The sequence below is a fragment of the Ammospiza caudacuta genome, chromosome 39 (genome assembly GCF_027887145.1).
Source record: "Ammospiza caudacuta isolate bAmmCau1 chromosome 39, bAmmCau1.pri, whole genome shotgun sequence".
Taxonomy (NCBI): domain Eukaryota; kingdom Metazoa; phylum Chordata; class Aves; order Passeriformes; family Passerellidae; genus Ammospiza; species Ammospiza caudacuta.
Genome location: NC_080631.1, coordinates 171,540 through 185,172, shown reverse-complemented (window position 1 = coordinate 185,172; position 13,633 = coordinate 171,540). Strand labels below are relative to the sequence as shown.

At 59.5% G+C, this 13,633-nt stretch overlaps 1 protein-coding gene across 1 annotated transcript in view; it reads left to right on the top strand.

Moving 5' to 3' along the window:
• Positions 1-13,633, top strand: part of CHD8 (chromodomain helicase DNA binding protein 8) — a 51,580-nt gene that overhangs the window by 20,538 nt on the left and 17,409 nt on the right. The window contains 10 exon segments of the mRNA XM_058823191.1: positions 981-1,157; positions 1,922-2,065; positions 2,497-2,752; positions 3,562-3,775; positions 4,941-5,136; positions 6,369-6,548; positions 7,414-7,593; positions 8,707-8,817; positions 9,616-9,980; positions 12,133-12,338. Coding sequence (XP_058679174.1) covers positions 981-1,157; positions 1,922-2,065; positions 2,497-2,752; positions 3,562-3,775; positions 4,941-5,136; positions 6,369-6,548; positions 7,414-7,593; positions 8,707-8,817; positions 9,616-9,980; positions 12,133-12,338 — 2,029 coding nt within the window.

Below are 13,633 nucleotides of genomic sequence, written 5' to 3'. Positions count from 1 at the left end.
TAACACACCTGTAACACACCTGTATGGGGTCTGTAACACACCTGTATGGGGTCTGTGACACACCTGTGCACACCTGTGCAGCCTGGCCAGCCGGCAGATGATCCAGCAGTACGAGATGTACTGCAAGGACGCCAAGGTGAGCTCACCTGGCCAGGTAACACACCTGTAACACACCTGTAACACACCTGTATGGAGTCTATGATACACCTGTGACACACCTGTGCACACCTGTGCAGCCTGGCCAGCTGGCAGGTGATCCAGCAGTACGAGATGTACTGCAAGGACGCCAAGGTGAGCTCACCTGGGCACACCTGTGCACACCCGTAGCACACCTGTACACGTCAGTACACACCTGTACACGTCAGTGCACGCCTGTACACACCTGTGCACACCTGTACGCGTCAGTGCACACCTGTACACATCAGTGCACACCTCATCAGCGCACACTTGCACACGTCAGTACACACCTGTACACGTCAGTACACACCTGTACGCATCAGTGCACACCTGTACGCATCCGTACGCACCTGTAGACATCAGTACACACCTGTACACATCAGTACACACCTGTACGCATCAGTGCACACCTGTACGCATCCGTACGCACCTGTAGACATCAGTACACACCTGTACACACCTGTAACACACCTGTACGCATCATTACACACCTGTACGCATCAGTACACACCTGTGCACACCAGTAACACACCTGTACACATCAGTACACACCTGTAGACATGAGTACGCACCTGTACACATCAGTACGCACCTGTACGCATCATTACACACCTGTACACATCAATACACACCTGTAGGCATCAGTACACACCTGTACACGTCGGTACACACCTGTACACATCAGTGCACACCTGTAGACACGCCCAGGCGCCCCGCAGCAACCCGATGGGCGGCCCAGCACCGCAGAGCAGCCCCAGGCGGCAGCCAGGTGAGCGCACCTGTCACACCTGCCGCACCTGCAGGGCCGGCTGATCCCGGGCGCGTACAAGTTCGACGCGCTCATCACGACCTTCGAGATGATCCTGTCGGACTGCCCCGAGCTGCGCGAGGTCCAGTGGCGCTGCGTGGTCATCGACGAGGCGCACCGCCTCAAGAACCGGCACTGCAAGCTGCTCGACAGCCTCAAGCACATGGACCTGGTGGGTGGCGCACCTGGGCACACCTGGGCACACCTGGGGGGGAAAGAGCAGAGAAAACCCGGTGAAAATGGGGTGGGAAACGGGGATTTTAGAGGGGTTTGGGTTACCTGGGCACACCTGCGAGCTGCTCGACAGCCTCAAGCACATGGACCTGGTGGGTGGTGCACCTGGGCGCACCTGGGCACACCTGGGGGGGAAAGAACAGGGAAAACCCGGTGAAAATGGGGTTAAAAATGGGGATTTCAGAGGGGTTTGGGTTACCTGGGCACACCTGCGAGCTGCTTGACAGCCTCAAGCACATGGACCTGGTCGGTGGCACACCTGGGCGCACACCTGGGCACACCTGGGGGGGGAAAAAACCAGAAAAATCCGGGTGAAAATGGGGTTAAAAACGGGGATTTTAGAGGGGTTTGGGTTACCTGGGCACACCTGTGGGGTTTGGGGTCACGGCCAGGTGCCCTACCTGCCTCAGCTCTTACCTGTCTCACCTGCGCCTTGCTTACCTGTCACCGTCTGTCTCACCTGCATCACCTGTTTCACCCATTTTACCCGTTTTTCACCCCGTTTTTTCTCATTACCTGTGTTATATCGCCTCACCTGCCTCACCTGTGTCACCTGCAGGAGCACAAGGTGCTGCTGACGGGCACACCTGTGCAGAACAGGGTCCAGGAGCTCTCCAGCCTCACCTGGCTCAGTTTTTTACCCATTTTACCCGTTTTTTACCCCGTTTTTTCGCTCACCTGTGTCACCTGTGTCACCTGCAGGAGCACAAGGTGCTGCTGACGGGCACACCTTTGCAGAACACGGTCGAGGAGCTCTTCAGCCTCCTGCACTTCCTGGAGCCCTCGCAGTTCCCGTCCGAGGCCGAGTTCCTCAAGGACTTCGGGGACCTGAAAACCGAGGAGCAGGTGAGGGGCGCACCTGGGCACACCTGGATGGACCCGGCGTACCTGGGCACGGCGCCCGGGGAGGGTCTGCGAGGGGTTCGAGGTCGTTTGATGGTTTTATGAAGGAGTTTTGGGCTCACCTGGGCACACCTGAGCACGGTCAAAACACACCTGGGCACGCCTGGACGGGTTGTAGATTTCCTGATCCTTGCTGAGGTACGGCCAGGTGCGACAGGCGCGGTCACGGCCAGTCCCAGGTGTGACAGGTGTGGCTGTGACCTTACCCAGGTGCCGCAGGTGTGGCCGTAGCCTTCCTCAGGTGTGACAGGTGTGGCTGTAGCCGTGCCCAGGTGCCACAGGTGTGGCTGTGGCTCCTCGTAGCCACCTGGGGATGACCCCTAGACCTTTCCGAGGTGTTGCAGGTGTGTTCTACCTGCGTCTCACCTGCGCAGGTGCAGAAGCTGCAGGCCCTGCTGAAGCCCATGATGCTGCGGCGCCTCAAGGAGGACGTGGAGAAGAACCTGGCGCCCAAGCAGGAGACCATCATCGAGGTGGAGCTGACCAACGCGCAGAAGCGCCTGTACCGCGCCATCCTGGAGAGGAACTTCGCCTACCTGGCCCGGGGGGCGGGGCACGGCAACGTGCCCAACCTGCTCAACACCATGATGGAGCTGCGCAAGTGCTGCAACCACCCCTACCTCATCAACGGTGAGCGCGGAAACACCTGGGCACACCTGGGCACGTGGGCGGTCTCGTGAAGTTCTCAGAGGTGGTTTTATGGAGTCTCTGGTGGTCGGTGATTGTAACCAACGTTCTCCCGAAGTTCTCAGTGATGGTTTGATGGAGCTTTTGGTGGTGGTCTATGTTCTCCTGAGGTTTTTATGGGTGTTTTATGGAATTATGAGTGATCACTGGTTGTTTTATAGAATCAGGGGTGGTCGGTGATGGATACCAATGTTCTCCTGAAGTTCTCAGGCAGGGGTTGATTGAACTTTTAGTGGTCATTGGTGTTGTCCTGAAGTTCTTAGAGGCGGTTTTATGGAGTCTCTGGTGGTCACTGATGGTCACTGATATTTTCCCGAAATTTTCAGTGATGGTTTGATGGAACTTTTGGTGGTGGTCCATGTTGTCCTGAGGTTCTTTAGGATGTTTTATGGAACCGTTGATGGTTTTTGATGGTTTTATGGAGCAAGGGGCGGTCAGTGATGGTAAGCAATGTTTTCCTGAAGTTTTTAGAGATGAATTTGTGGAGCCATGGGTGGTCATTGGTGTTCTCATGAAGTTTTCAAAGATGGTTTTATGGAGTCCCTGGTGGTCAGAGATGGTAACCCATGTTCTCCTGAAAACCTCAGACGTTATTTGATGGAGCTTCTGATGGTGGTTGATGTTCTCCTGATGTTCTTTTGAGGTTTTTATGGACGTTTTACGGAACCGTTGACGGTTTTTGGTGGCTTTGTGGAACCGGGGGCGGTCAGCGATGATGGTCACGGTCTCACCTGTCCCTCACCCGTGCGCAGGTGCGGAGGAGCAGATCGTGGCCGAGCTGAGGGCCTCCCTGCCCGCGCTGCCCGGCCCCGAGCTGGCGCTGCAGGCCCTGGTGCGCTCGGCCGGCAAGCTGGTGCTGCTGGACAAGCTGCTGCCCCGGCTGCGCGCCGGCGGCCACAAGGTGCTGGTCTTCTCGCAGATGGTGCGCTGCCTGGACATCCTGGAGGACTACCTCATCCAGAAACGGTCGGAGCCTGGGGGCAGAAACGGGCGTTTTGGGCAAAAACGGGGGAAAGACGCGAAAAACTTGGAGAAAGTTGGGGGGTTTGGAGAAAAAACGAGGGGAAAACGGGATCTGAAGGTCTGAAGGTCCACCTGGACATCCTGGAGGATGATCTCTTCCAGAAATGATCAGGGTTTGGAGAGAAAATGCCAATTTTGGGAAAAAATGGGGAAAAAGAGAAAAAATCGGGGAAAAAACAAGGAGAAAATGGGACCTGAAGGCCTGGAGGTCCACCTGGACATCCTGGAGGACAAAGTCTTCCAGAAGTGATCAGGTTCTGGTGGAAAAAACGGGGATTTTGGGAAAAAATTGGGGGGCAATGGGGTTTTGGGTGTCCCGGAGCTCCACGGAAGAGCTTTGAGGGACTCTTGAGATGTTCTGGAGCTCCATGGAGAAGATCTTGGGACCTTTGTGGCTTTAGGATCTTCGTGGGAGAATTTGTGGGACTTTTGGGACCTCGTTGTTCTATGAGGGAAGGTTCTTTGCAGTAGAAGGGCCTCCAGAACCTCCACAGGAACCGTTTTTGCTCCTCAAAGTCCTCCAAGAACCTCCTGGAGATCCCTGGTGCTCTCTTCACACCCAGGATAGGTTCTGGACGTGGTTGTGGAGCTGGGGACCTCCGTGGGGAGAAATTTTAAAACCTTGGTGTCCCATGGTTCTACCAGGATCTCCATTTTTTGCTCCTCAAGGTTCTCCAAGAACCTCCTGGAGATCCCTGGTGGCTCCTGCACGCCCAGTGTCGCTTCTGGACGTGGTTATGGAGCTGGGGACCTCCATGGGTGGAAGTTTGGGCACCTCAGTGTCCCACGGCAGGAGGTTTTGGACCCTGCCGTGGTCTCTATTTGCTCCTCAAGGTTCTCCAAGAACCTCCTGGAGATCCCTGGTGGCTCCTCCGCGCCCAGCGTCGGTTCTGGACGTGGTTACGGAGCTTGGGACCTCCGTGGGGAGAAATTTTAAAACCTTGGTGTCCCATGCTTCCACCAGGATCTCCATTTTTGCTCCTCAAGGTTCTCCAAGAACCTCCTGGAGATCCCTGGTGGCTCCTGCGCGCCCAGCGCGGGTTCTGGACGCGGTTACGGAGCCCCGGAGCTCCCCGGCGGCCGCGGTGACCTCGCGCTGTCCCCCCAGGTACCCGTACGAGCGCATCGACGGGCGCGTGCGGGGCAACCTGCGCCAGGCCGCCATCGACCGCTTCAGCCGGCCGGACTCGGACCGCTTCGTGTTCCTGCTGTGCACGCGCGCCGGCGGGCTGGGCATCAACCTGACGGCGGCCGACACCTGCATCATCTTCGACTCGGACTGGAACCCCCAGAACGACCTCCAGGTGAGGCGCGGGGGCTCCGAGGGGTTCGGGGACGTGGGGTGGAGTTCTGAGGCCGCGGGGTGGACTCTGCCGAGGTTCGGAGGCGATTCTGTCGGATCTGCCGACGGTTTGCGGCGGTGGGACGAGGTTCTCCGAGAGATGGACGAGGTGGGGTGGGGTCTGCCGAGGGTTCGGGTGGTGGGATGGAGTTTTGGAGTCACTGGGAGGGGTTCTTGTGGAGTTTGAGGTGGTGGGACGGGATCTACCGAGGGTTTTGGGGTGGTGGGACAGCGTCTGCCAAGGGTTTGGAGATCGCTCTCTGGGATCTACCGAGGGTTTTGGGGTGGTAGGGTGGGATCTGAGAGGACTTTGGGGTGGTGGGATGGAGTTTTGGAGTCACTGGGAGGGGTTCTTGTGGAGTTTGAGGTGGTGGGACGGGATCTACCGAGGGTTTTGGGGTGGTGGGACAGCGTCTGCCAAGGGTTTGGAGATCGTTCTGTGGGATCTACCAAGGCTTTGGAGATCATTCTGTGGGATCTACCAAGGGTTTTGGGGTGGTAGGACAGCGTCTGCCAAGGGTTTGGAGATCGCTCTGTGGGATCTACCGAGGGTTTTGGGGTGGTAGGACAGCATCTGCCAAGGGTTTGGAGATCGTTCTGTGGGATCTACCAAGGGTTTGGGTGGTAGGGTGGGATCTGAGAGGAGTTTGGGGTGGTGGGGGGGAGTTTTGGAGTCCTTGGGAGAGGTTTTTCAAGAGTTGGAGAACATTGGGTGGGATCTACCAAGGGTTGGGGGTGGTGGGACAGCATTTACCAGGGGTTTGGGGTCACGGGTAGCGTTTGGAGTGGTGGGACGGGGTCTACCAGGGGTTTGGGGGGGTGGGATGGAGTTTTGGAGTCGTTTGGAGAGGTTCTTCAGGAGTTGGAGAGCAGGGGGTGAGATCTACCAGGGGTTCGGGGTCACTGGTCGGAGTTTGGGGTGGTGGGGTCTGCAGAGGGTTCGGGGTGGTGGGGTGGGGTTTTGAGGTCACGAGATGGGAGCTGTGAGGGGTTTGGGGTGGTGGGACAGCATCTACCGAGGGTTCGGAGATCGTTCTGTGGGATCTACCACGGGTTTTGAGGGCACCGGGTGGGGTTTGGGGTGGTGGGACAGCGTCTACCAAGGGTTTGGAGATGATGGGATGGTGTTCACCAGGAGTTGGAGCTCCTGCGGCGGCCCCGCCGTGTCCCACCGCGGTTTGTGTCCCTGTCCAGGCGCAGGCGCGGTGCCACCGCATCGGGCAGAGCAAGGCGGTGAAGGTCTACCGGCTCATCACCAGGAACTCGTACGAGCGCGAGATGTTCGACAAGGCCAGCCTGAAGCTGGGCCTGGACAAGGCCGTGCTGCAGTCCATGAGCGGCCGCGAGGGCTCCATCGCCGGGGTCAGACCCACGGTGGGCTGGGCTGGGCTGGGGTGGGACACGGGCGCGGGGACCTCCGGGGCGGCGGGGCCGGAGCTCAGCTTCTCCAGGTTCTCAAAGTTTGGGTTCTCCAGGTTCTCCAGGTTGAGGTTCTCCAGGTTGAGGTTCTCCAGGTTCTCAAAGTTCAGGTTCTCCAGTTTCTCGAACTTTGGGTTCTCCAGGTTCTCGAGGTTGAGGTTCTCCAGGTTCTCGAGGTTGAGGTTCCCCAGGTTCTCAAAGCTTGGGTTCTCCAGGTTCTCAAAGCTTGGGTTCTCCAGGTTGAGGTTCTCGAGGTTTAGGTTCTCCAGGTTCTCCAGGTTGGGTTTCTCCAGTTTTGGGTTCTCCAGGTTGGGTTTCTCCAGATTTGGGTTCTCCAGGTTGAGGTTCCCCAAGCTGAGGTTCTTCAGGTTCTCCAGGTTGGGTTTCTCCAGGTTGGGTTCTCCAGGTTGGGGTTCTCCAGGTTCTCCAGTTTTGGGTTCTCCAGGTTGGGGTTCTCTGGGTTCTCCGGGTTGGGTTTCTCCAGTTTTGGGTTCTCCAGGTTGGGGTTCTCCAGGTTCTCCAGGTTGAGGTTCTCCAGGCTGGGGTTCTCCAGGTTCTCCGGGTTGGGTTTCTCCAGGTTGGGTTCTCCAGGTTGGGGTTCTCCAGGTTCTCCAGTTTTGGGTTCTCCAGGTTGGGGTTCTCTGGGTTCTCCGGGTTGGGTTTCTCCAGTTTTGGGTTCTCCAGGTTGGGGTTCTCCAGGTTCTCCAGGTTGAGGTTCTCCAGGCTGGGGTTCTCCAGGTTCTCCGGGTTGGGTTTCTCCAGGTTTGGGTTCCCCAAGCGCCCCGGGCTGTCCCAGCCCTCGGTTGTCCCCCCCCTGCAGATCCAGCAGTTCTCCAAGAAGGAGATCGAGGACCTGCTGCGCAAGGGCGCCTACGCCGCCATCATGGACGAGGACGACGAGGGCGCCAAGTTCTGCGAGGAGGACATTGAGCAGATCCTGCTGCGGCGCACCACCACCATCACCATCGAGAGCGAGGGCAAGGGCTCCACCTTCGCCAAGGTGGGACACGGACACGGACGAGGTCCGCGCGGGGCTGGGTGGCCTTTGGGTTCCTGGAGAAGGTCCAGGTGTGTCTAGGCAGGTTCACGTCATCTTTGGAGGTCCTGGAGAAGGTCCAGGTGGGTCTAGGCAGGTTCACGTCATCTTTGGAGGTCCTGGAGAAGGTCCAGGTGGGTCTAGGCAGGTTCACGTCATGTTTGGAGGTCCTGGAGAAGGTCCAGGTGTGTCTAGGCAGGTTCACGTCATCTTTGGAGGTCCTGGAGAAGGTCCAGGTGGGTCTAGGCAGGTTCACGTCATGTTTGGAGGTCCTGGAGAAGGTCCGCGTGGGGCTAGGTGGGGCCGGAGAAGGTCCGGGTCTGTCCAGGTAGCATTTGGTGGTCTCGGAGAAGATCCAAATGGGTCTACGTGGGCTTCAGTGGTCCTGGAGAAGACGCAAATGGGTCTAGGTGAGCTCTGGTGACCCTAGAGAAGGTCCAGGTGGGTCTGGGTGGACTTTGGTGGTCTTAGAGAAGATCCAGGTGGATCTTGGTGGCCCCGGAGAAGATCCAGGTGGGTCTAGGTGCGTCCAGATGATCTGTAGTGGTCCTGGAGAAGATCCAGATGGGTGCAGGTGGACTTTGGTGGTTCTAGAGAAGATCTAGGTGACTCTGGGTGGACTTTGGTGGTTCTAGAGAAGATCCAGATGGGTGCAGGTGGACTTTGGTGGCCTTAGAGGAGGTCCAGGTGGGTTCAGATGATCTTTGGTGGTTCTGGAGAAGATCTCGGTAGGTCCAGGTGGACTTTGGTGGCCCTGGAGTGGATCCAGGTGGGTCGGAGCGGGTTGTGATGGTCCTGGAGGAGATCCAGGTGGGTGTTGGTGGCCCTGGAGCAGACGCAGGTGCTCTGCAGGCGTGCCCAGGTGTGTCCCTGTCCCGTGCCCAGGTGTGCCCAGGTGTGCCCAGGTGTGTCCCTGTCCCCCCAGGTGTGCCCAGGTGTGTCCCTGTCCCCCCAGGTGTGTCCCTGTCCCCCCAGGTGTGCCCAGGTGTGCCCAGGTGTGTCCCTGTCCCCCCAGGCGTGCCCGGGTGAGTGCCCAGGTGTGCCCAGGTGTGCCCAGGTGTGTCCCTGTCCCCCCAGGCCAGCTTCGTGGCGTCCGAGAACCGCACGGACATCGCGCTGGACGACCCCAACTTCTGGCAGAAGTGGGCCAAGAAAGCCGACCTGGACCTGGAGCTGCTCAACAGCAAGGTGGGACACCTGCCCGGGGGGCGGGGCCACACCTGCCCGGGGGGCGGGGCCACACCTGCCCGGGGGGCGGGGCCACACCTGCCCGGGGGGCGGGGCCACACCTGCCCGGGGGGGCGGGGCCACACCTGCCCGGGGGCGGGGCCACACCTGCCCGGGGGGCGGGGCCACACCTGCCCGGGGGGCGGGGCCACACCTGCCCGGGGGCGGGGCTGCACCTGGGCAGGGTCGGGTGGGCGTGGTCACCTGGCGGTCGCTGACCAATGAGAACAAGCGGTGACGGACGCGCTGCTGGCGCGGGAGGAGAAACGTCAGCTCCTGGGCGGGGCCACCTGCACCGGGGTTACCTGGGCAGGTGCTCACCGTGATGGTCACCTGGTGGTCACTGTGGTGGTCACCGTGATGGTCACCGTGACGGTCATTCTGATGGTCGCTGTAATGGTCACTGTGATGGTCACCGTGACGGTCACTGTGATGGTCACCATGATGGTCACTCTGATGGTCACTGTGATGGTTACTGTGGGGGTCCCTGTGATGGTCACTCTCTGTTGGTCACCGTGATGGTCACCGTGATGGTCGCTGTGACGGTCACTCTCTGTTGGTCACTCGTGTCCCCCAGAACACGCTGGTCACCGACACGCCGCGCGTGCGCAAGCAGACTGACCGCTGCAGCGCCGGGGTGGCGTTGGGTGGGCCGGGGCAGGTGGTCACTGCGATGGTCACTGCGATGGTCACTGCGATGGTCACTGTGGCGGTCACTGTGGTGGTCACCTGGAGTGACCAGCGGTCATCGTCCCCCAGAACACGCTGGTGATCGACACGCCGCGCGTGCGCAAGCAGACGCGCCACTTCAGCACGCTGCGCGACGACGACCTGGTGGAGTTCTCGGACCTGGACAGCGACGACGACCTCGAGCGGCCGGACAGGCCCGGGGGCGCGCCCCGCACGCGGCGCGGCGGCCACCACCAGCACGGACAGCACGGACAGCACGGACAGCACGGACAGCACGGCGGTCAGCAGCACGGCCAGCACGGTGGTCAGCACGGCGGTCAGCAGCACGGCGGCCAGCACGGCCAGCACGCCGCTCCGGCCACTCCGGCCGCGCCCGCAACGCCCTTCGGGAGGAGCGACTGCGCCAGGGTGGAGAAACACCTGATGGTCTACGGGTGGGTACGGGGACACCTGGGACACACCTGGGAACACACCTGGGACACACCGGGGACACACCGGGGACACACCTGGGGACACCTGGGAACACCTGGGGACACCTGGGACACACCGGGGACACACCGGGGACACACCTGGGGACACCTGGGACACACCTGGGGACACACCTGGGGACACACCGGGGACACACCGGGGACACACCTGGGACACACCTGGGAACACCTGGGACACACCTGATGGTCTACGGGTGGGTACGGGGACACACTTGGGACACACCTGGGACACACCGGGGACACACCTGGGGACACACCTGGGGACACACCTGGGGACACCTGGGACACACCGGGGACACACCTGGGGACACACCTGGGGACACACCTGGGGACACCTGGGAACACACCTGGGACACACCTGGGGACACACCTGGGACACACCTGATGGGCTGCGGGTGGGTACGGGGACACACCTGGGACACACCTGGGACACACATGGGAACACCTGGGGACACCTAATGGGCTGCGGGTGGGTACGGGGACACACCTGGGGACACACCTGGGACACACCTGGGGACACCTGGAGGATTCTTATTGATCCCATTGGTTCCTGATTGATCCTAAAGGTTCCCCATTGACTCCATTGGTTCCCCATTGGCTCCATTGATCCTCCATTGACTCGATTGGTGTCTCACTGACCCCATTGGGTCCCCATTGACCCCATTGATCCCTCAGTGACCCCACTGATCCCTCAGTGACCCCATTGATCCCTCATTGACTCAATTGGTGTCTCACTGACCCCATTGATTCCCCATTGACTCCATTGATCCTCCATTGACTCGATTGGTGTCTCACTGACCCCATTGATCCCTCATTGATCCCTCATTGATCCCTCATTGACTCAATTGGCATCTCACTGACCCCATTGGGTCCCCATTGACCCCATTGATCCCTCAGTGACCCCATTGATCCCTCATTGACCTCATTGATCCCTCAGTGACCCCATTGATCCCTCATTGACCTCATTGATCCCTCATTGACTCAATTGGTGTCTCACTGACCCCATTGATCCCTCATTGATCCCTCATTGATCCCTCATTGACTCAATTGGCGTCTCACTGACCCCATTGGTTCCCCATTGACCCCATTGATCCTCCATTGACTCGATTGGTGTCTCATTGATCCTATAGGTTCCCAATTGATTCCATTGATCCCTCATTTACCCCATCGGCTCCTCATTGATCCCATTGATCTCTCATTGATTTCACTGGTTTCTCATGGATTTTATTGGTTCCCCATTGACCCCATTGATCCTCCATTGACTCGATTGGTGTCTGACTGACCCCGTTGGTTCCCAATTGATTCCATTGATCCCTCCTTTACCCCATCGGCTCCTCATCGATCCCATTGATCTCTCATTGATTTCACTGGTTTCTCATGGATTTTATTGGTTCCCCATTGACCCCATTGGTTCCACATTGATCCTGTTGACTTTTCATTGACCCCATGGGTCCCTCATTGATCCCAATGACCCTGCTGGCCGCTGAGTGACCACTGAGTGACCGCACTGGCCACTGAGTGACCGTTAAACGACCGCTGTGCACCCGCAGGTGGGGCCGGTGGCGCGAGCTGGCCGCCCAGGGCTGCTGCAGTGACCGCCCCTCTGACCGTTTAATGACCCCAATGACCCTTTAATGACCGCACTGACCCTTTAATGACCGCACTGACCACTGAGTGACCGCACTGACCGCTGAGTGACCGCTGAGTGACCGCTGTGCACCCGCAGGTGGGGCCGCTGGCGCGAGCTGGCCGCCCAGGGCCGCTGCAGTGACCGCCCCTCTGACCATTTAATGACCCCAATGACCCTTTAATGACCGCACTGACCACTGAGTGACCGCACTGACCACTGAGTGACCGCTGAGTGACCGCTGTCCACCCACAGGTGGGGCCGGTGGCGCGAGCTGGCCGCCCAGGGCCGCTGCAGTGACCACTCCACTGACCGTTTAATGACCCCAATGACCCTTTAATGACCCCAATGACCCTTTAATGACCCCAATGACCCTTTAATGACCCCAATGACCATTTAATGACCCCAATGACCCTTTAATGACCGCACTGGCCACCGAGTGACCATTAAATGACCGCTGTCCACCCGCAGGTGGGGCCGGTGGCGCGAGCTGGCCGCCCAGGGCCGCTTCAAGCGCCGCCTGTCGGAGCGGGACGTGGAGGGCCTGGCCCGGGCCATCGTGCTCTTCTGCCTGCGGCACCTGCGCGGCGACGACGGCGGCACGCGGGCGTGGGCGTGCGCCCTGCTCGGCCCCGGGCACAGCAACGGCCGCGCGCGGGCGGCCCCGGCGCAGCACGGTCAGCCAGGGGTCGCTCGGGGGGCCGGGGTCACTCTGGGGCAGCTGGGGTCACTCTGGGTCACTCTGGGTGGGTTTGGGGTCACTCTGGGTGGGTTTGGGGTCAGTTTGGGTGGGTTTGGGGTCAGTTCGGGTCGGTTTGGGTCACTCTGGGTGGGTTTGGGGTCACTCTGGGTGGGTTTGGGGCCATCTCAGGTGGGTTTGGGTCACTCTGGGTGGGCTTGGGTCAGTTTGGGTGGGTTTGGGGTCAGTTCGGGTCGGTTTGGGTCACTCTGGGTGGGTTTGGGGTCACTCTGGGTGGGTTTGGGGCCATCTCAGGTGGGTTTGGGGTCAGTTTGGGTGGGTTTGGGTCATCTTGGGTGGATTTGGGGTCACTCTGGGTGGGTTTGGGTCACTGTGGGTGGGTTTGGGTCACTGTGGGTGGGTTTGGGTCGCTCTGGGTGGGTTTGGGTCGCTCTGGGTGGGTTTGGGTCACTTTGGGTGGGTTTGGGGTCACCTTGGGTGGGTTTGGGTCACTCTGGGTGGGTTTGGGTCGCTCTGGGTGGGTTTGGGTCACTGTGGGTGGGTTTGGGTCACTTTGGGTGGGTTTGGGGTCACCTTGGGTGGGTTTGGGTCACTGGGTGGGTTTGGGTCGCTCTGGGTGGGTTTGGGGCCATCTCAGGTGGGTTTGGGGTCAGTTTGGGTGGGTTTGGGTCATCTTGGGTGGGTTTGGGTCACTGGGTGGGTTTGGGTCGCTCTGGGTGGGTTTGGGTCAGTTTGGGTGGGTTTGGGGTCACCTTGGGTGGGTTTGGGTCACTCTGGGTGGGTTTGGGTCACTGTGGGCGGGTTTGGGTCACTTTGGGTGGGTTTGGGTCACTGTGGGCGGGTTTGGGGTCAGTTCGGGTCGGTTTGGGTCACTTTGGGTGGGTTTGAGGTCCTGGAGGTCATCTTGAGTGGGTTTGGGTCACTCGGGGGCGCTTGGGTCACTTTGGGTGGGTTTGGGTGGGTTTGGGTCATCTTGGGTGGGTTTGGGTCACTCTGGGTGGGTTTGGGTCACTCTGGGTGGGTTTGGGTCAGTTTGGGTGGGTTTGGGGTCACTTTGGGTGGGTTTGGGGCCATCTCAGGTGGGTTTGGGGCCATCCAGGCTCCGAGTGACCACCGAGTGACCGCAACCCCAAAAATTACCCAGAAAATTCCCCAAAATGTCCAAGAAGTCCCCCCAGAAAGGTCCCAAAAATCCCCAAAATGGCCCTGAGTGACCACAACCCCAAAAATACCCCAAAAAATGTCCAAAAATACCCCAAAAAATCCCAGAAA